This window comes from Tiliqua scincoides, chromosome 5 (assembly GCF_035046505.1).
Source record: "Tiliqua scincoides isolate rTilSci1 chromosome 5, rTilSci1.hap2, whole genome shotgun sequence".
In the NCBI taxonomy this organism is placed as follows: domain Eukaryota; kingdom Metazoa; phylum Chordata; class Lepidosauria; order Squamata; family Scincidae; genus Tiliqua; species Tiliqua scincoides.
Window position 1 is genome coordinate 123,762,083 of NC_089825.1, and position 22,183 is coordinate 123,784,265.

The window sequence follows — 22,183 nt, forward strand, 5'->3', positions numbered from 1 at the left end:
GGCTTTGTTGGGGTCTGACATCATTGCTGCGCAACTGTCAAGTCCTTTCCACATGAAATCTTGCAGTAGAGGCAACTGAGGCCTAAGAGGCGTGATGGATGGATCCTACCACCGTGCTGGTACCAAACTGCATGTTAATGTTCTGACAGACTGCCGTGACATCATCAAGCAGTCTTCATGAACGCATTGCAGTGGAGTCATGACGATGGAGAAACTCTGTGCGAGGAGTTGGGGTTATGACATCAGTGAGTGAGGTTGCCGGGAGGGGATATGATATCGCTGCTGTGACGCCATCAAGCGGTCCTTTCAGCATGATCACGTCGCAAAGGAAGTCTGACGGAGCAGCCCCTTGCGAAGAGTTGGTGTGATGACGTCAGCACGTGAGGCTATGACATCACTGCCGTGACGTCATCAGGCGGTCCTTCCCGGAACAGGCTGCAGTGGAGGCCCGGGGACGGCGACGTCAACGTGGGAGGTGCCGGGAGGGACTGACGTCATCGCCTGCCTGCCGGCACTGGCGCGAGCGGCTGAGGGCGCGAGGGAGGGACTATCTGCGCTTCCGGCGGAGGGATCCGGCGCGGAGGGATCGGCGGTGGGCGGGGCGGAGCGGCGGGCCGTGCGCAGAGGAACGGGATCCGGCGGGGCTGCGGAGCGTCGGCCGCGGGGAGCGCGAGCGGGGAGGGGGCGAGCGGCGAGCGAGGCGGCCCGCGGAGCGAGCGAGGGAGCTGGTGCGGCCTGGCCCCCTCCCCGCCCAGCGCCTCGGCCAATCAGCTGGGGGCCGCGCGCGAGCGGAGGGCGGCCAATCAGCGCCAGGGGCTCGCGGGACCGCCGCCGGCCCGACCCGGCCCAGCCCGGCGAGGGGGCGCCGGTAGCCGCCTCAACTGTCGCCGCTCTTAAAGGTACGGCCGCGGGCCGCCAGGAGGGCCCTTTCGGCCGGCGGACAACAACCCCCAGCCCAGCGCCTGTCAGTGGGTTTAAAGGGAGCTCGGCCCTCTTAAAGGGGAGGGCTCCTGGGGGGAAGGGGTGGCTCTTAAAGGGGAGTGCGAGCGGCGGAGGAGCAGGATGCGCGGCGGGCCTGCGGTCGCGGTGGCCGGGCGAGGACTGGGCGCCTGACCAGCAGGGCTCGAGGCCTTAAAGGGGAGGCCCGCCTGGCAGGAGCTGTGCGGAGGGCTTTAAATCCTCGGAGCCGGGCTCTTAAAGGCGAGGTCGCGCCCTGAGGGAGGGACGGGGGGGTCGGCAGGAGGCCGGAGAGACGCCCCTGCCAGGCTCCCTGCGGAGGAAGTGACAGCCCGGCCTTTGTTGGCAGGACCGCGTCCTGGTCGGACAGAAGAAGACAGGACGGGAGAGCCTGTCAAAGCTCTTACCCCACCAGGGCTCACCAGGAAGCACCAGGGCACACCGGGGCACACCGGGAAGGCCCTCCGGATCTCCCATAGGAGGCCGAAGAACAGTCCCTGGCTCTGCTTCTGAAACACAGGCACTTAACGTGGAAGCGCCTCCAGGCAGCCCCCCAGCACCTGCCAAGACAGCCAGAACTGGGCCTGCAGAGCCCGTCCCTGAGTGCCGTGTGTGGCTGGAGGGATGTAAAGCCTGCTGGAGACGTTATCGAGGGAGAGCTCCACGTTAAAAAAGCAGCTCTCTGCTGATTGCACAGAGAACCTTCTCCTCAGTTTCTGCTTCCTTGAGCTGTACATCGAGAGTATTTAATTTTTGTTAATTTAATGGTCTTGCCCTGAAGAGGAAGACAAAAAGGAGCTGCCGTTCCAGTCGCTGCAGTGGGAGTCAGTGAAGGGCAAGTGAGGTTTCGTTCCCTGAATAGAAGCAGGTTTGCTGACGGAAGGGACGGAGGCCTCTCGTAAGACAAGAATCCCTTTCTGGAAGGAGGAGTCTTGCTGGGGCCGAGTGACAAACAAGAAAGGGAAGTTGAGAGCAGCTGCGATGCAACTGGCTGGCAAGGGGTGAAGGGTGACCTCCCTTCCCACGTTTTTCCAGCACCCACAAGACACGACACGGACACGTTCTCTGTACCTCAAGGGACGCGTTATGGAAGGAGCAGCGACAGCCCCTGCCCCATGCTGGAGCGGAGGAGGCAGTGGCGGCAGAACCAGGAGGCAGCGGCGTTGCTCACGGCGGGACCGTGAGAGCCGCTGCACTCGTCGACGAGGGGGCCGTCCTGGGGATGCTTCCCATCGGGGCCTCTCGTCATCCTCATCTTCGGGATCGGACAGTGAAGGCCCTTCTCCTCCTGCCCCTGTGGCGCCTGGGAAAGGCCGCCCCCTGCCGCGACGGCGGCGGCGGCCCCTTCGGCGGCGGAAGAGAGCCTCTGGATCTTCTTGCAGCCGTGATGAGGAGGAGGATGAAGAAGAGGAAGAGGACCTCATTGATGGCTTTGCCATTGCCAGTTTCGTCAGCCTTGAGGCACTTGAGGTGAGGAGGGTAACATCATCTGGTGGAAAGGGATCAGAGGCTTGCATGTTACCTGAAGTAGGAGGGGGCTGGCATATTTATTATCATGGGAGCTGAAAAATAGCTCAGAAAGAGAAACGGTTCCACTAGGTTCCCATAGTTCTGGTCTGAGTGCAGACAAATAAATGCAACAGAATGCGGTGAGCTAGCACTGGATGTATTTAGGTTATAGGAGTGGAGACTCAGTTGCTGGTATGCTCCAGTGCAGCAGTTTCCGTCAGCATGGCACTCCCATGTCAACACCTATGACTTGGCTCAGTGCTGACCTAGGAGTATCTGATGCTATGGAATGACTGAAACTAAGCAAGTGTGGCTCTCATTGGTTCTTTGGATGGGAGGTTACTGAGAGCTCCCTTCTAAAGGGAGCTCATACAAGTCATACAAGACAGGATACAAATAATCTTTTAAAATTGTGATTCATGGTGTTCAAGACATCTAGTACAAAACAGGTAATTTGGTAGTATAAGTTAGACCAGAGTCAAGCTCCAGAGTCAAGTGGGAATAGAAAGAGAACAAGGCCATAATGACTGATGGCTAACACTTCCAGACAGATGAGCATCAAAGAAGGACAATGTTCCATTTGTCTTCTCTGCTGTCAATTGATCTAAGTAGGGAAGCACTCAGATTCACAAGTTAAGAGGGATTGGCATACGGTTGACATTGGGGTGCAACTCCATTCTTTGCTTCCTGATATATTTTTGGGACAAACAATATCCCTGCATGAGACATTAGATTTGGGAGATGAGGAGTCCCAAGTTATTGGAATATTATAAAAGAGATGAACTGGTATCCGTACAGGGAACTAGTTAAAAAGTTCTATAGTAACATTTTATAAAGCAACTATCTTGTCCAGCATCAATTCCTTGCATCTGTGTTTCAAGACCTTGGAGACCTACTCTGTCAAGAGTGAGAAAAGGTGTGTAGTATGAGATGAAAACCAGTGGAGGATTTAGCAAATTAGTGTTTGAGAAGAGACTTTGTATCCACTTTGCATGGGATAAGGGCCCCAGGTTTGGAGGTTAATGAGTGGCAAAACTGCAGCCTGTTTTTTATAGCTAGTGGAAAGAACATGCTCTTAGGTAGGGATTTTACAGACTGTAATCCTGTATCAGTGTTGTCCCATGCCACCCCCTGGACTGCTTTTCCAGTCATTTTCTCAGGTTTGGGTTATGGCTCAGTGAACAAAGTATAATTGGGCTGTCACCTGATTAAAGAAATATTTGTTGATTAATAACAATGTAGTTTATTAATATTATTACATAGTTAATGTCAGTTAAATCTACATGAACAAGAATAGTCGTTCAGGATCAAAAAGCCTGCATTTTGTTTTTAGATGATGCACACATATGCCATGGCAGGTGACAGCATTATCTCCTCCATGAGAGAAAAGTGAGCCTCTCTTAAGATGGTGCTTGTCATAGGATGTCTGTATAAGTACTTATATTAAAAAGAATATACATAATTTTAAAATTCATTGCCTGATTATCCAGGAAAACCTTTTGTTGATCAAAGGCTTAAAAAATGTTAATATAACCAATTGATTCAGTGTTGTAGCCTTGTTATTTGTTTCTTGGTAAGGATGGGATTGCTGGACTTTAATATATTAATAAGAGTATATACCACTTTTTCAATAAAATGTTCATAAAGCGGTTTACAGAGCAAATCAAATAACTGACTTCCTGTCCCAAAAAGGCTTACTATCCAAAAAGATGCAGAAGAACTTCAGCAACAGCTATTAGAAAAGACACTATGCTAGGAGAAGAGGGACAGCTACTCTTCCCTTGCTAAGCATAAAAGGATTACCACTTGAAAAACTGCCTCTTTGCTCAGTTGGCAGAGAAATAGGCAGTGGTGTGTCATTTTTCAATGCTGTGTGAGATCCAGCTGTTCTCCTTGCTGAAGCAGGAAGGCCCTACTTAACCCACGAATACTTTTAGACCAGTTCTGAACTGGCTTCACTTGCTTTTCCTGCTAGACAGGACTGAGTAGGGAACAGGGTGTGAACACAGGTGTTTTGGCCAGACTCCAAAGGAATCCAGTATGTAGCTAACAGAACATGTCATAGAGCTGGATTATGTTCAGCCCTCTGCTCCCCAGGGACGGACTATCTTACACTTTCCACTTCTCTTTGTAGGCTATACCTACTGAGACCTTTTATCTTCCCCTGAGGCCTGCCCAGCTTGTCACCATCTTCCTTGAACAACTTCTGCAAATGTTGCTAGTCCCTCCATACATATGCTAGTCGTTTGTTGCTTATCTGTAGCCTACCAGGAAAAAAAGGGGCCGGTTTATATACAGAAGTTGCTGCTGTTTTGGTTGCCTGTAGGTGATTTTTTACTTGCCATAGATGGGAAAGTAAATCCTTGTTGAGAAGCCATTTAGTTTCCGAAAGAAATACTCCAGACATAACTGACCAAAAAAGGAAATGCTGAGTTTCATTTGCTTTTAACAGCTGCTGTTAGAGTGGGGTATAACATAGCAAGCTTTATTTTGCACATCAGCATAAAAAAATTGGATGACTCAACCCCAATATTTAGGATATTATTAATTACACTTTTATTCAACTTTTCTTCTGAGGAACTTGGAATGGATTTGTCTTGTGTTCCTCCTAAGAGTTAATTTAGGCTAAGACAGGGGTGTCCAAAGTTTTTGGCAGGAGGGCCACATCATCTCTCCGACACTGTGTCGGGGGCCGGGGGAAAAAATAAGTAATTTACATTTAAAATTTGAATAAATTTACATAATTTTACATAAATGAATATATTAAAGATGATCTTATATGAATGAATGAAGGTCTTGCAATAGCTCAAGGCTTATAAAAGGCCTTGTACAAAGCAAGGCTGGCCTTTCCTTTGCTGCTGCTGCAGCATCACAGACGTGAAACAGCAAGCAGTGGAGGTAGCCCTCATCCCACAGCTCATGCGAGAGCTGTGAAAGGTTAAACAGTCGCCCGCACTCTGAGAGCAGTTGCATCGGGCCGGTGCGGGCTCCAACAAATCTCCGGAGGGCCAGAGGCTCATTGGAGACTGGGGACTCCCTGAGGGCCGCATTGACAGACCTCAAGGGCCGCAAGTGGCCCCAGGGCCAGGGTTTGGGCACCCCTGGGCTAAGAGCAACTGGTCCAAAGTTATCCAGTAGGTTTTGTGGCTGGGTGGAAATTTGAACCCTGCTCTCCCAGGTCAGCCAACCCACTAACCAGGACAATACTTGCCATTTTGCTCTGGATACCATTAATCTGGATTGATATCGTTAATTTTTATTTTCTATCTGGTTTTATTTAACATGTGTCTTCTGTACCTGTAAAATATAAGGAAGTGCTTTTTTTTTAAGTCCAAGGATACAATCTGATACTAGTAGTAATTGATTCAGTATGCCTATTTCAATTTTTTTAAAAGGTCTTGTTTACGCATTTTTTGTGTTTTCAAAACTTAGAACAAAGCTGCAACAGAAAAAACCGGTAAAGCAATCAAAGTGGGTTATACTCCCAAAATATAAAATTATATATATAAAAATAATAATAATAATAATATATATATGTACAATCATAAGGCACAGCAAAAAAAAAAAAAGCAGAGCAGATAGTCAATATTAAAAGAAGCTCAAATTGTGTTGAAATGCCCTAGCAAACAAAAACGTCTTTGCCTGGCAATGGAATGGTATCATAGGCACTGTGTCATGACTGGTCATCTCACCACTCATCCTAATTTCAGATGGTGAGGGAATTTGGAGAGGGGGACTTCAATGACTATTGCAGTGTCTGGGCAAGTTCATGTGGTAGAAGAAGGTGGTTCGTTTTGGACTTCATAGTACCAATACTTTGAATTATGTCTGGAAATAAACTGAAAACCAGAATAGCTGTTTAAGAAATGGTAAGAAATGTTTTGAATAACCAGTCTAAAGTAATAACCTAGTTGCAGCCACTTCTGTGATGCAGCCACTTCTATGATGCAGAAATACAGTATCTCAGTACCCACTCAGGATGGCCTGACTTGAAGATTCTGGAGCAGTTCGAGCTTCAGATGAAAGAAGGAGAAAAAGGATGAGGAGAACAGCTTGTGCCCTGCTCCTTACCCAGTCCTGCCTGGCAGGAAAGGCAGGTGAAGCCCAGCCTGGAGCATTTGTGGGTTAAGCAGAGTCTCCCTTGCTGCCTTAGCAAAGCAAAACAGCTGGATGTCAGGGACTCAGCACAATTTAATGCACACATGTGTTGTTGTCTGCCCACAGAAGGATGCAACCTTGAAGACTCCAGAGCGGTTGGAGCTTCGGATGAAGCATTCTGGAAAGAGAAAACGGGATGAAGGGAACAACTCTGAACCTGAGGATGAGGATGGAAGCTCAGAGAAGGGTCGCAGCCTGAGCTGTGGAGGGGAGAGAGCACTGAGAAAACGTAGCAAGAGGCGGCACAAAGAGGTGAGGCCTTGAGGTGGAGGAGAGGCAATTGAGGCATGTAGGGGAGTTACGGGATGCAAAACATCTGAAGGGAGAAGCAGTTAAGTTGAGCCCTGCTTATCTGCTGCAGTTTGCTGCTCAGTGAGCCCAAGGATGAATGTGCACAGCGGAAGCATATAAAAGCAGGCTTGACAGCAGCCTGAAAAATGAAAATGGTGGCGTGCTATGTGCAGGCTTATCTAATTGGAGCAGAGATCATAGGTGATTTGGAGGTGGTAGGGGGAGTGACTGTTAATAAGCATCAACCATGGCAGTTATGGGGCTGAAAAAGTCTCAGTTGTGGTTAATAACTGAACACTGTTACTGAACACTGACTCTTGGGCTTTTTTCCCATTGAATTTTTGTCTCTTTCTGAGTGTAGCATTATGTTGGAATTTTGACTGGGATAAATAACAAACTAAAGAGTTGCCATGTGTTATTAATTTCATGAGCATAGAAGTTTTTTGAGATAGAATTGAAAAAAATTGAATATTGAAAATTGAAAATAATAATTCTGGACATATGGTTAAAAAAGAGAACTGGAACTATATTCTGGAACCAGTATATAGTCCACTAAATTAGTTTTACTGCCCAGACAAAGCAGTTGAATTTCAGAAAATAATTCCCTCACACATGTGCAGCGTACCTTTCCTTTAAACACTGATCAGCCACAGTTTACTAGTTGGGTTCAAGATGAGGGATACCAACTCAAAGAGTGTGTTCCTGATGCACGCTTGAAGACAAGCATTTCTTATAGTAGAAATAGAACCGAATACTGATTCTGGGCTCTCTCCATACAAAGTTTCTGATCTTTTGAGTCAACCAATTGAGGGCTTTCTGTTGTAGAGCTGAACCAGGGAAGACGGTTGAATAAGGCAATGGGAGGGAAGGTATATGTCCAATAGCAGCTCCAGAATTGCTTATTACGTACCATTTGAACAGAGAGGTGGTCACAGATAATGACCAGATTATTTTACAGCAGTGGATTCCAGAGGACACACCATGTGCCTGTCACCCAGTCACAAGCACGGAGCATCCTGTTTTCTGGGAATACAGAGCATGTGTCTCTAAAGCAGACACCTTTCTTTCTTTCTTTAGCCTGTATCTTAAAATCTCATGGCAATCCTGATCAATCCAGAAGAGTTAGCAACTAGACCCCTAGCACTTTTCCTTTATTTTCATTTATTTTAACTTTGGACTTGGCAGTCCCCATTGTCATTGTGACTCTAATCTTCCCCTCCCCCCTTTTAAAAATTTTCCAGCCTTCTCTTCAATCCTACCTGGAAACTGGATATATAGTAAGTGGATCTAAAATTCTGTATGTGTTTGCACATCCTTATCCCAGTCTAGTTTTCCCTTAGCAGTGCGTCCCAGACAGCATGCTGTTGGATCCTTGCGTCTTCCTGAGGAATCCTTTCTCAACTTTTCCCTTAAACTAAAGCATGGTGTTTGTTGGATTGTAAGTCCTCCCCAAAAGGGGTGGGAGATTGAGGGAAGTCCTTCCTCTTGTGCTCAAGACCAAAGCAGTAGTCTGCCTGTTGGGCAGCTATAAGGTGCAAAGTCACCAGTGGATCCAGCTACAACTCTTTGCAGCAGCACCAGTCTGCATGCTTTCTTTGCATTTGTAAATTCAGTTGACTGGGTTCTCTTCACTTTAAGAGCCTGGGGTGTAATACCCAGTATCCATGAAACTGGTTATCTTTTACTACAGCAGTTCTCAAACTTACTATGGTCACAGTGCCCTTCTTTTGCACCGGTCTCTTTATCCTGACTCTCCCAGGCATTGTCATATTGGATCATCTGAGAGCCCACAAGATCTTTCACAATCCTAGATGGCAGTGCCCAGAAGGGGAGGGAAGAAGAGGCTGCCGGGAACATCCCGTAGCACGGCTGTGAATTCGCCACAGTGCCTGAGGGCACCACGGCACAGTTTGGGAACCACTGTTTTACTAAAACTTTTATTAGAGCTGTTGTTCAGTTATCAGATGGTTTGGATGTTTCTTATTCTTCCATGTATTTTTACTCTTCCATGATTGTACTGGGTGCAGTGTAGTTGCTTGGTCATAAAATCCTTAAGCTGCCTGTCTTCTTTTAAGTCTTGAGCAGAGCCTAGTTCGTGGGGGTGAGGGGAGAAGCTCAAGTTTTGTGCACCAATTGATTTCAGTTTTTGTCTTTCTCTTGTCACAGTGCGATACAGAAAGTGACCCAGAGGAGCAGGTAGGCACTGATGTAGTCTCCCACCTTTCCCCTGTAATGTATTGGGCTTCACTTGTGACTACCTGGTCCACTTAGCACTTGCTAATAGCTGTATATATTTCTGAGTGGAGTGTACAGGAGGGTGGGAGTAGTGATAACTCTTAGCTTTTGCATAGCTCTGTCTGGCTGTGCAAAGCATTTCACGTATTTTAGCTTGATATAGTTATTAGAGCAATCTTGAAAGGTAAGTAAGTATAGTGAACTTTCAATTTAATTGACTAATAGGGGAAAGGGATGTGACTGCTAATATTAAAAATCTGTTAAATCAGAATGTATTTATAATAGTGCATGTTCCTTTTTTTAAGGGTTTACAAGTGCTTTCACAAAACATGTAACTTGTTTTCAATTAAGCAGACCATATCCATTATTTTTGAAATCTGTTAAATTGAGGCCTGTTAAATCAAAGATTCACTGTAACATTATCCCCATGTTGCTGATGGGAGGACAGAGATTGAATGGGAGTGGCTTGCGTAAGGTCTGCTACTGAGCTCATGGCAGAGGCGAGAGTCAGAACCAGGGAAGTCCTGATACCACAATGGAGTCTTTTAACCACTACACAACACTAACTTAGCAAGAGAGACCTAGTTGTGTGAAAGTTCCTGTTTCAATGTGGATGGTGTAACTTGGGACTTGCTTCTCTTTGCTCATAATCCCATCCAGTTCTGGTGTCTGTGTGAATACTATAAATACTTTGCATATATTTGTGGACATATAGTATTCAATGTAGGTTAAAGTAGATTAAGAGCAGTCTGCCTGAGTGAGAAATTATTTTTCACTTCAGACAAACACTTTAAGTTTACGGCACTAATTAACAGAATTTTTGGATGAAAGGCTACTGTTTCACTTGCTTTGGAAGAGAATGGTGAGCATTCCCTGGGAAGCATCCCTGGGAAGCCTGCAGAGCAGCTTTTTAGTTTGTGTCCAAAGAATGTAGGATGATACAAATTCTGTTTAAGTCTTCTTGCAGGGGGGAACTGAATAATGGAGCCTCATCTTTCTTGTTTTCAATAGGCCTCCGTTGATGACCTCGAACAGTCATTCACTGTCTCAACCAGCAAAGGTGAGTGTTGATAAATAGTAAGCTGCTGGGGGTTTTGTTTGCCAGAGAGTATCACAGCAGTTGTGTGCCTTGGAACTTTAGGTACATGCTGCTGGCGGATATCAGTCAAGATTCAGTCTAAGGCATCCTTATAAGCAGGTTAGCCAGAGTTTGGATAAGTCTGCTCTCTGATGTAAACACTGAGATCCAGCAAAGACTGATATGCTATATTTTGTTCTGGTGGGATAACCCATACTGAATTTTCTTTCTTCTGCTTTGTGACATTTCTGTAGGTGTGGATATAGAGTCTTTGAGGTGTTGTGAGGGGGCGGGGCAGGGAACCATTCAGAGATGTCACAATACATTCACTATACATCATAACTCTAATAACACTGCTTCCTTTAGTGTTAACATGTTGTCATGTTCTTTGTCCTGGTGTGATTGACAGCTGTTTTGACCAATAGGAGCAGTGCATTGTAGGCAAAGCAGTACCCATTTCCTGCTGGTTAGATCAGTGACGTCTCCAGTAGTGCTGTTTCATGCAGCACTCAACTTTGGGGGAACCTGTCCCCTGTGCTATATAAAGTATTGATGTTCTGGATTCTGTCTTTTGTTTAAGAAGGAGGAAGACTCTTACAAGTTCTCCATAAGACATTTTTCAGAATAATAACATTAGTAATAATGCATTTATAGAACTCTTTATGAAGTGATTTGCATTATGAGTTGCATCCTCTGAGGATGAGGTTTCTTCTCACTTTGTCTTTGCCTATTTCATAGGTTATTAAGGGTTCAACAGTTTTAGAATAGATACCTAGTTCATCCCCCAAATCAGCAGTTCTCAAACTCACAGAGAGTTTGAGCTCTGCAGTAAGTTCTTGTGGGGGAGGGGGGAGGCAGTGACATGATCGCAAGGATCGCGTCGCTTTGGAGGGGCCCAGGGACTTGGCTGCATTCATCACAGCCTGCAGCAGGTTCTCCAGGGTGCTGGGAGCCCCGCACTAGTCTCCTCAGGGCTCCCTAACATGCAGAGAATGTAAAACTAATTATCACAACCCACTTCCAGTTTGCGATCATGAAACCGGAAGTGGGTTGCGATTGTTATTTTCACAGTCTCTGCATGTTCGGGAGGCCTGCAGAGGCTGGCACGGGACTTCCCGCACCCCTGGAAGGCTGCTGTAGGCTGTGGTGAGTGCAACCAAGCCCTTGCGCCACTCCAAAGTGATGCGATCCTGGCGATTGTGTTGCTACCTCCCCCAACCCCTTAAGGGGCAGGGGACAGAGGCCAGGGCTCTCTGGCTGGGGCATCATGACGCCTCAGTCTGAGAACCACTGCCCTAAATTGTACTTGGAGCCAGTCACTTCTTTTCCCCTCCTACACATGAGAACAAGCTGAGAATTAGTGACTTATTCAAGAGACTGCTGAGGGAGTCCGTGGTTGAGCGAGATTTTACTGCAATGTGATATGTCAAAACCTTGCTGATGCCTTCATATTTGTTTTCTCTTTCTCCTTCGCCCCTCCTTCCCTTTCCATTTCTTCTGGCAGCCTCGGGACCCATTGGTGCATTAAACGGGAGCTGTGAAGCCAAACTCTCTGTGATCCCTAAAGTCTCTGGCCTGGAACGGAGCCAGGAGCGTAACTATGAGGCCGACCGGGACCCCCTGCTAGTGCCTTTCCTGCCCAAGGAGCCCCCTTCTCAGACAGCCACAGTCCCCATTCCAGCTCAGGCCTTGCCCCCCAGTCCTCCTGCTCCGCCTCCTGCCAGGACTCGGGCTCAGACACCTAACACTGCTCGCGGGACACCCCAGCCCAAAGGCCAGCTGCCTCCACCGCCTCAGGGGGGAGCAGTCCCTCACAACCTTGGCCAGAGCCATCTGCACATGAAGGTACCACCTTTTCCCAGCCAGACACAGGCACCATACACCGTTGGACTGGACCTCAGCACCGGAGGGTGAGTTCAGCAGTATTTCTGTACAGTGCTTATTCTGTCTTTTCTCTCTTGGTGGAGGACAGTATATCCAATATCTTCTCTTACTTGCTCTTGAAGTAGTTGTGCTAATTAGACTTCTTCCTTTTGCTTTTCCTTTCATTTAAGCAAACTGAATGGATATATATATGAATGGCTTACCAAATAGGAAATATAGGGCTGCAATCTAGGCAACTGTGGCTGAAGTTGAACTATTTTGTGGTTGCTGGTGGTCCACCCTTAGTTACAAGCTTGTTCCATTGTTGTGGAATGAAGATGATAATCCTGTCTTTACCTCCAAGCATTGCTGTAGCTTTCTATCACTCCTTCTTGAGTGTTTGTTTAGGGACGAAGATGACTTATTTACCCATATTGATGATTGGAGTGATTTTGCGTTGGTGTCCAGATATATATGCAATGTTTTAAAAGCACTCTCCTGTACTCAAGAGCATTTTGCTTTATTTTTTTAATGGTGCCTCCAGTGTGCTCACTACTCATGCAAAATGAGGAAAAACTCAGAAGCTTAGCTTCACACATCACAGTCAAGATCGTTCTGTAATGCCCGCTGCCCTGTGCTCTCATCATACAGCACGTGTAAAGTATGCCTTTAGAAAAATCACTATATTTTTATCAATAAAGACAGCCCAAACCAGAAGAACACCAAAACATAAATGAAAATGGAAAAGAAAAATCTACCTCCTGAGATCTGCAAATATTTAAATCTTTTAAATAACACCTGGTATTATGAAATCAGAAGACAATGGGGGAAAGTAGAGAAGATAATGTATTTCTCACAAAACATTGGCCATGAAACTTTAGCTTGGGGGAATAACATCCCTATGCAACATCATTAGCCATGAAGTTCTCATTGAGGTACTGATCTAGTCATGTGGGAAATATGGGAAAGCTTTTCTGCAAGTTCTGACACAGTGTGTGGGAGAAAACATGTATACCAGATTTGTTCTAATGCAAATGGCCAAGAAAATACTACCACATAGAAAGTGGGATGTCTTAGTTCACAATCCCTTGGTTCAGTGGTTCTCAAACTGTGGGTTGGTACCCACTGGGTGGGTCGCAAACCAATTTCAGGTGGGTCCCCATTCATTTCAATATTTTATTTTTAATATATTCAACAATGCAACCATGGTATCTGCATTTGGGGAAATGTTGCAGGTCTGTACTTTTAACAGGCTACTCTATGCTTTTAACAATGATGATCAATGGGACTTACTCCTGGATAAGTCTGGGCAGGATTGCAGCCTAGGATCGTTAAAATTTTTCCTGCTTGATGGTGTCACTTCCGGTCATGACATCACTTCTGGTGGGTCCTGACAGATTCTCATTCTAAAAAGTGGGTCCCGATGCTAAAAATGTGAGAACCACTGTTTGGTTGATTTTGTTTGTCCCTTCTTCACTTTTCCTTTTTTTCTTTTCTGAAGCTATGGGTGGTTCCCCTTCCATCCTTTTAATAACTACACTTAGTAGAACACTTCATGTGACCTCGCCATAGTCTTGTGAATAGATTCAGAGTGTTATTTCCCTGTGTTGGAACTGGGGAGAGAGAGGCTTGCCAAAGGTTGCATGGTGACTTCATGACAGAGGCAAGATATGAACTTCTTGATCTGCAGTTGTCTCATAGTAGTGGCTATGCTACACAAAAAAACTTGAGGGGGAAAAAATCTACTCTTCCCACATTTAGGGTGCAATCCTAACCAACTTTCCAGCACTGACATAGCTGTGCCAATGTGGTATGCACTGCCTCCTGCAGTGGGAGGCAGTGGGGGGGGGGGCTTTCCTCAGGGTAAGGGCGTGTTTGTTACCTTGGGCCTGCATTGTGGCTGGGTCAGTGCTGGAAAGTTGGTTAGGATTGCACCCTTAGATATTTCCCTTTTCTATAGAAAATGAGTAATAGTTCTATTTCTTGATTCGTTCTCCATACTGTTCATATACTGTACATATATTCATTAAAGCAGTTCATTGATTCAGCACTATTAAAATACAGGTGTTTTCCATATCATTTCCGGCTAGCTAAATTACTGTTGTAAGTAATCTTTTACATAGGGTTGCTTTTGAATTTAAAAATGCCTTAAATGTTTTGTCATATTCATATCAATAACAGGCTGGAGAGGTGTGTCATTGTTACTCCCTTCCGCATAGACAGGGGATCTGAGGCTTCTTGGGTCCAAGTGCAGTGTTCCTTCCAGTGCCTTCCTGTTTCTAGGAAGTTATTACCCTCTCTCTCCTCTTGGCTTTTGCACTTGAGATTAATTTTTCTTTCCCTTTTTTAGGTGCAGCCGTGGAGCAGCTCACCCCAAGCCCATCCTCCCTCCGTGTTCCCCCTCTTCTTCTCAGCTCCCTCACCGACCCTCCACCCCTTCGCTGGCCCTGCCTCCCCATGCCTTTCCACCCACCCTTCGGCCCCCTTCCCACCACCACCCTGGCATGTTCACCCCCTCACCTGGACTTCCACCACCACCCCCACTGCTTCAAGTTGCCGGACACCCTGCTGCAGCTGCTCCCATATCTGGTAAGAGAGACTTGACTGGAGGGGTGTGACTGGACATAAGATCTTTGGAAAGGTCTCCAGGGGCTGAGAAGAAATGGGGTTGTAGCATTTGCTGAATTTGAAGTTATGGATCATATTATGTTGGCTGGTATATGGCTCTTGGGTACTTAATTGTAGACACTGACAGCTACAGAATCCTGAAAATCCTCATCTAAGTTTGTAGTCTTCATGGTGATAGAAATATTTTTAATATATGACAAAATGAAGAAACAAATAAAAATGAGATGAGAAGAAATTTGGCTTTCAGGAGTCAGTTATAGAAAGACTGATGGGGGGAGAGAGGGTATGTGGGGAGCTGAACTCTGGAGGATACTGGATGGGAGCAAATGCGCAGTCAGCATAGTGGAAAGGGTCTTGGCAAGAGGAGAGATCTTCCATCAGCTGAGTTCCAAGCTGGGGCAGGCAGGCAGAGAGTGATGGAGGTTCGTTGGCTATGTGAATATAAAAAGTGATGTGGGTGGGGAGTTGGTGGGGTGGTCACATCTTTCCAGTACTTTCTTTGTTCACTGCTTCCCCCAATGACTGGCTTTTAGGCTACTTATTCTTCTGCCTCCCCAGAACAAGAATTAATCCGCCAAGACCTGAGTTCTCGATTTCTGACGGTGCAAGGTGGAGCTGACATGGGGGCTGCTGCCATCCGCCCGCTGGCCTTTCAGTTCCACCAACACAACCACCAGCACCAGCACACACACCAGCACACACACCAGCACTTCACGCCGTTCCCACCAGGCATGGTGCCCACGTCTAGTCCTGCCATGGTGAGTGCAGTCCCAGATTTGCAAGGAGGAGGGCATTTATCCTGGTATTAGAGCCTGTGTCAAAGGATTTGACTTCATGATCAATTTGTGTTTGGGATTATCTCTTCTCCCCCCCCCTCCCCCAGGGTAAATTTTCTGCCGGTTTTCTCTCTTTACAGTTTGAGAAATACCCTGGCAAGGTGGATGGGCTTCTGAGGCATAACGTAAGTACATTCTTTTTGGAGTAGGGAGCACCCAGGGGATTGACCTTTTTGGCAGGGGGACTGAAGGGAGAGGTCCTAGAGCTGCACATCCACAGGACGTAGCAGCACCCCTCCCCCCACCTCAGTATCTCTGGGTGGCACTTCCATTGCTTTTTCTTCTTCTTCCAGTTCTATGCCGCATTTCCTCCAACCGTGTCGGGGATCCCCCCAGTCCTGCCTCCCGCTGTGAATTTTGGCTCCCTTCAGGGGGCGTTCCAACCTAAGGTGAACCCTCCAGACATATACAATGGGCTTTTTTAGAATGGGCGAAATTTAGGAGTCAAGACCCCTGGGTTTTATTCCCACCTCCTGGCAATAGAGGTCTGCCAGATGTTCAGCAAGAAGGGCTGAGGACCACTGTTGCTGAGTTCTTCGCATGAAGCATGGGCCCAGTGGGAGTTGGAACAGAGGATACTGAGAGTCTAGGGAACCAAGGAGAAAGGGGGCCCAGTGGGCTTGAGAAAGTGGGTTGCTTGGACTTCTGGGCTTACTCATCAGTTGTAGAAAGGGAAGGTCTTGTAATATAACTGGTGAAACAGTAAAATACATAAAAATGGAAGGAAGCAGGGCCCAGTGTAGCATCCTTTGAGTGGCTTGATGTATATAGTCTGTATATGGTAGCATTTTCCTTTGAGATGGTCTGCAATCCAGTAAATTAGTAAAGGGAGGTGCTGAGAACCAGAGCCTTTTGTGGAGTGGGAAGCCAGACTTCTTGGATTCTGTGGGGAATGTGTAGAAGATTTGAGGCTGGGTTTGAGGAGCAGACTCCTCAGCTCTGCCATTGACACTGGGAGAAAGCTGCAAATCAGGTTTCTCAGTCGATGGTATCATTGTTTGGGAACACAGAGCAGAAGGGAGAGGGAAGGTTGATCACAGTGTGTATTTTGCTCCCTGATACATTGTTTCTTCCTCAGAGTGCTAACCCTGACTTGCCATCCCGTTTGAGTGCTGTCCCACCTAGCTTATCCCAGAAAGGCACCCAGGTGAATTTGTCATCTGTATAGGGAAGAGGGAGGGAGTAGCACAAAGGGATTGCTAATCCTTCTTGACATTTTGTTTCCTCCTAGCTCACCGATCCCTTCAGAACAACGCTGAGAGTGAGTAACATTGGGACTCCTCCTTGCCTCAGTGCAATGGGGTGGACACTTATGGCGTCGAGGACCAGTGGCTGACACAGCAGGGTTGGGTGGGAGAAGCTGTCTGATGAGGGACTGTAAACTTATCAGGGTGTAGGGCAACCTGTGCCTGGCCCAGCAGGGACATTATGTACAGAGCTGATGGTTTCCCCCTCTCTCGCAGAAACCCGGGAAGTGGTGCGCTATGCATGTCCGTGTAGCATATATGATCCTGCGGCACCAGGAGAAGATGAAGGTAGGGTGGGTCTGCGCTGCCTCCCCCCTCCACCTGTGTAGAGTGATGGGGCGTGGCGCAGCTCCTGCTGGTGGCCGCCAGAGGGTCGCTGCAAGCAACAGGAGAGGCCTCTCCCCTTCTGCTCTTCCGATATCCGTGCTGGACCGAGGATCCAAGCTGGGGTCTGTGAGTCTGGATTAGGAGACTGGGAAAAACTTAACCCCAAGGCAAGGGCTGAGATGTTCCTGCCCCAGGAGAACTGAAATTGGCGTAATGGAATGGTTTCTGAGGGGAAGCCAGGCTTGTTGCTCACAGCAAATTTATTTCCATTTATCTCTCACAGCTGATGCAGGCTGATCCCCACAAGTTGGATTTCCGGACCGACCTCCTCACCTACATGCCAGGCACAGGAACCTTCGGAAGCTTGCCCCATGGTCAGGAGCTGACACGCTCTCCCACACTCTTCACGCCCTCTGGTCAGTGCCCTCTGCCCCGTTTTGGAGGGCTTTACCCTTGGGTCTAAAAGATGGGAATCCCGGCACAAATCTTTCCAGATTTCTGGTCTTCCAGCAAAGCTGTTTCCCTGTAGTGGCATGGGGGCTCCCCTAAAAGCAGTCAGTAATCTTAGTGAGCTTCCTGAGAATTTAAAAAAAAAAAAAAAAGCATTTCCCTTGTCCGTAGGGTCCAACTATTCTGACTCTAAAATGTGAACCATTGTGCTCTACCTTTGTGGGGTTGCTGTGATACACATATCATAAACACTATACAATAAACTGCTGTGTCAGTTATGGGTCATGACAAGGATTCTCACCACTGAGGTACTTCTATTTGGGAGCCCAGCATCTGCTCTCAGTGAGGTTCTTCCCCTTTTTCTCAGGTCTGGCCTTGCAACCACTAATGCTCCCTCATCTGCCCTGCAGGTACCATCCACCCAGGCAGTGGCTCATCTTTTGGTCCCGCCAGCACCCCTCATGGCTCCTTCCTCAGCCCCAGTGCTCACATTGGTAAGGACTGGAGCACCAGAGTGACAGGGAAAATGGGAGAGGACCTAGGAGATTCTGTAGGACTGCTCACCTCTGTACTTGCTTTTCCCCCCAGATCCTTTTGGAAGACCCCCCAGCTTTGCCTCCCTGGGGGCACTCTCCAATGGCGCTTTTGGGGGCCTGGGTAACCCATCTTTCAGTGAGTATTGTTTTCAGGGAAAGAGCATAAAAGGGTATAATTAAGGGGGGCAGAAATTGTGTTTCTTGTGGTTTTGCCATTTCTGCTTGGCCAAGTAAGCAAGCAATTAAAGAAGGTAAGTCCTACCCTCCCCTCTTTTCAAAGAACTCAAGACTCCTGCCTCCTTTTCTGCCTCTTCATCTGCCACATCTCACTACTAAGACTTGAGAAGTAACCCAGACTCTCTAATCCCACTTCCCCACCCCACCCTTTACCAAGACCTGGAGAACAAAACACAGGAGTCCTTGTTATTTTTACTCTCTTCTTCCTTCACCACATTAGCCCTCATTTTATTTTTAGAGACTGGGTTATAAGGCTCAGGAGTCTTGGCTCCCAATCTCTTCCAGCCTCTTTATTTTCCCTCTCCAAGGCTGTATTGTGAACTTCCTCCTGCTTGAGCAGTTTTTCCTACCTGTTCTCTTGGTTTTTCTGTCAAGGCTCATAAGGCTTTGCATCCTTCCCTTTCAAGTTTGAGTTTGTTGAGGCCAATCTACCAGTTCAGAAAAAAAGGTATAATCCAAGGAAGGCCAACCTTTCAACTTTAGGGTTCCTGGACTCTTAACAATAGTGTAAAGGAAGCTTCCTCTACGCAATTGTTAAAGGTCCAGGAGCCCTAAAATTGAAAGGTTTGCCACCCTGGTAGAATCCTTGTGGGACTGTACCTTTCAGAAATGTGGGTAAAGGAACTAACATGGCACAGAGAAACGTTAACTAGGTTTAGAATCCTTCTCACTGACATGCTGGCTTATTATGTAGGAGGCTGTTGTGAGAGAACACAGTTTTCTCCACCATCAGCATCCTGAAAGGTACAGTCAAGGAGGGACTCACGTTTTTCTAATATGTGTTCCTGACTTTTTAGGGAGCAATCCTAACCAACTTTCTAGCATCGAGGTAAGGGCAATGCAACTTGGAGATAAGGGAACAAACATTGCCTTACTGTGAGGAGGCCTCCGTGACTACCCCCCAACAGCAGGATGCAACACATGCCTCACTGGCATAGCTATGCCAGTGCTGGAAAGTTGGTTAGGATTGTGCTCTTAGTTTTGCCCTTTTCACGGTGTTATGGGATCCACCACCACTCTTTTTCCGGGTCCAGTACCTCTTTACACTTTGTCAGCTAGCTTGGCATTTTTAGGTGCCTCAAAAGTTTAATATGTGAGGGAGTTATGCCTTCAGTGTATTGGATCTCATCTTTCTGCATTTCCTTTCCAGACTCGAGCTCTGTCTTTGGGCAGAAGGACAGCCCTGGAGCTCCAGCATATCCTAGCCCCCATGATGCATGGAATCGCTTACACCGCACACCCCCTTCTTTTCCCACCGCCCCAGCCTGGCCCAAAGGCAGTGTGGGAGATGGGACTGAGCGTGGAGGCACTCAGCATGACAAGGAGAGTGAGAAGCCAGAAGGGCCAGTGATCAAGGATGAAAAGGATAGGTGAGGAGCAGGGATGGGACATGGAGGTGATGGTGGGAGCGGGAGGGTTTGATGTGCAAAGCATACTCAGTGAATATTTGTTCCATTTACATTTTAATCTGGCAATGGCAAGAGATAAGTTCAATGATATTTCTGATAAGAATTGGATGGGGGCAGGGTTGCACACTGCATGAATGTATTTGAACACAGGATCAGAACACGGGAGACTTTAGAGGGTGGTCAGGGTGGAGCGATGAGGAAACAGAAGGTTTCTACAGTGATTAAGGTTATCCAGGCATGGGTTACTCCTTCCACCGGCTTCAGAGGCAAGACTGCAAATCATTTTGTGCTTGTTTCCTTCAGGGGGAGGTCCTAGGATTGGGTTGGGAGGAAGGGCTTGGGCCAGAATAGTACAGCAGAGAATAAATTTAAATGGTGGAGACACATGATTTGACAAGTAATGAAAGGGCAGAGCAGGGCAAACTATGAGACATAAACCTATCACTAATTTGTTGGTATCTTTTTTTCCAGAGATGCCCTCTTTTCCCGCCATCCACTGCGTGCCTCTCCAGCTACACCCACCCCAAAGAACCCAGGATTGGCCCATGAGGATCCCCCAGGCCGGCCCCATGTGCCAGCAGAGCGTGAGCACCGCTACAGTAGCCCAGCCAGTTCAAGTCACGCTTCTCGGTCCCCTTATCCAGAGCTGCCTCTGAAGAAGGAAGTGAAGGTTAAGGAAGAGCCAGAGTTGACGGGGTTTGAGGGGGCACTGCGCACTGGAGCTCCCTTCCACAGTACCCTGCATGTTTCCCACCCCCTGGGGACACTGGCTGTGTTTGAACGACCCCAGGCTGGGACTGGTGGAAGTGTCTCTCCGTACTTGGTAGCTGGCCCACCCTCGGCTGCCTCTTATGCTGCACTTGAAGCATGGCGTGAGCCCTACCATCGAGGGCTAGAGTTGCACTCACTACGCCTGCCACGCTATGTGGAGCCGCCGTCATCTGCTGCCACTGCTGCTGAAGACTATGAACGAGCCCGGTTGTATGGCCTGGCACCCCCACCCCACCCCAGCCTCATGGCCTATCCCCGCCACCAAAATGGGCTGCTGGCAAAAGCCACCCCTTCAGCCACAGCTGCTGCTGTAGGACTCCTGAGTGCCCCTCCACCTCTCATCCCTGCTTCAAATGCGCGACCCTGTTCCCCTCGTCGTGCTGCTGACATTCGGGAACTGGCAGCTGCTTACAAAGACCGGGACTCCAGATAATGGGGCTGCAGTGGAGCCCTGGAAGATGAGCACCTGTACCAAGCAGCTTCCCTTTGCCCCTAGTGGACTGAGCAGTCTTCGTGGGCCTTGGGCAGAATCCCCCCCTTCACATTAGCGGGGATAGGAGTGTGGCCATCTGCCACCATTGCCTGAGGCTGTGCTGCCGCCACCGTTTTGGAAGAACTAGCCCTCTTCATTATGAGCAGCAGGAACCTCTTCTTAGCTCCGAATGGGGCTTAAGTTATGTGGTCTGTCTTGGAGGTTGTAGTGGGTGAGGCAGGAATCCAGGTGTTGGGATGCCCAATCTTTCTGTAACCTTCAAACGCCCTTCTTCCTGACACTGGGGGGAGCAGGAATTGGCACTTGATTCGGTGCCTTCTTCCCGCTGGCCTGAAACTGACTTTTTGGACTTGATCTTCACCCTCCATGGACTGATGGGAAGGCTGCTTTGGGGGGGGGGGGCTGTACCTCGGGGCACCTTCCCTTCCAGGCAGTGTAAATATTTATATATTCTGCCCCAGGCAGGTTGGGAAAAGGTTTTTGTACATTTATAAAAGGTTTGAGATTGTGATTTTAACAGTGACTCTTTCCTCTTCTCCTGCCCCCAACGGCTCTCCTTGTTTTTACTGTACTGCTCTTTTCTATACCTGTATCCTCTTCCTTCTCATCTTTGAGCCCTCTCCTTATTCTGTAATTGATTGGAAAGGGGTGATGTGGAGGGTGCACCGTACCTGTCCTGTGCCCTGTTCTTCCCCAGGTTGGTTAATTAAACCCCAAACTGGTGCTTCTGGATTGTGTTTTTGTTTGAATGATTTGGGGTGGGTAAAGAAAAGAGGAAGGGATGGTGCAAGACTCCTCCATTCTTTTCGGGGTGAAAAATGAGTGGAATCCTGTTGGGTAAGAGCTGATGTTCTGGTATGGGAGAGGGCTCTGGATTCTTGGAAAAGAAGAGTAATGGGGAATAAGACATTGAGTCAAACTATTACTTTGTGATGCAGATGCCCAAAGTATTCAGAAAAGTCATGGAATAGGTGGAAATCTTAGGCATTAGAACCAGCAGTGATTCTGAGGAAAATCATGGCACATGGGAAACAAGGAAAATCAAAACTCCTTTTTAGGGACATATCATAGATGCTGGTTGTTTCCAGTGGAAAAGAGGATGAGTGGAGAGGAGAGCCTATAGGATTGAGAACTTGAGAGGGAAGGCTTTATCTAATA

The 22,183-nt window shown here is 47.6% G+C and overlaps 1 protein-coding gene across 3 annotated transcripts; it reads left to right on the forward strand.

Moving 5' to 3' along the window:
- The first annotated feature begins 616 nt into the window (after positions 1-616).
- On the forward strand, positions 617-21,757 carry FBRS (fibrosin). Of its 3 annotated transcripts, XM_066628951.1 has the most exons (19): positions 617-899; positions 1,307-2,427; positions 6,691-6,876; positions 8,157-8,192; positions 9,082-9,111; positions 10,162-10,210; positions 11,733-12,138; positions 14,442-14,680; positions 15,278-15,477; positions 15,636-15,680; positions 15,849-15,944; positions 16,634-16,702; positions 16,787-16,816; positions 17,019-17,090; positions 17,413-17,545; positions 17,990-18,073; positions 18,168-18,251; positions 19,503-19,722; positions 20,233-21,757. In XM_066628951.1, the coding sequence occupies exons 2-19, from the start codon at positions 2,044-2,046 to the stop codon at positions 20,963-20,965; spliced, it is 3,096 nt and encodes a 1,031-aa protein (XP_066485048.1). In that variant the 5' UTR covers positions 617-899; positions 1,307-2,043; the 3' UTR covers positions 20,966-21,757. The 3 variants fall into 3 exon arrangements, with proteins under 3 accessions (XP_066485048.1, XP_066485050.1, XP_066485049.1); XM_066628953.1 differs by lacking the exon at positions 8,157-8,192; XM_066628952.1 differs by lacking the exon at positions 617-899 and having other exon boundaries at positions 946-2,427.
- The last annotated feature ends 426 nt before the right edge of the window (positions 21,758-22,183 follow it).

What these genes read in the sequence shown, in the direction of transcription:
- FBRS (XM_066628951.1), top strand. Translation starts at nt 2,044, where the DNA reads ATGGAAGGAGCAGCGACAGCCCCTGCCCCATGCTGGAGCGGAGGAGGC. An exon ending in ACCTGGAAACTGGATATATA is followed by an intron (nt 8,193 to 9,081) that starts GTAAGTGGATCT and finishes CTCTTGTCACAG; the next exon opens with TGCGATACAGAAAGTGACCC. An exon ending in CTGGACCTCAGCACCGGAGG is followed by an intron (nt 12,139 to 14,441) that starts GTGAGTTCAGCA and finishes TCCCTTTTTTAG; the next exon opens with GTGCAGCCGTGGAGCAGCTC.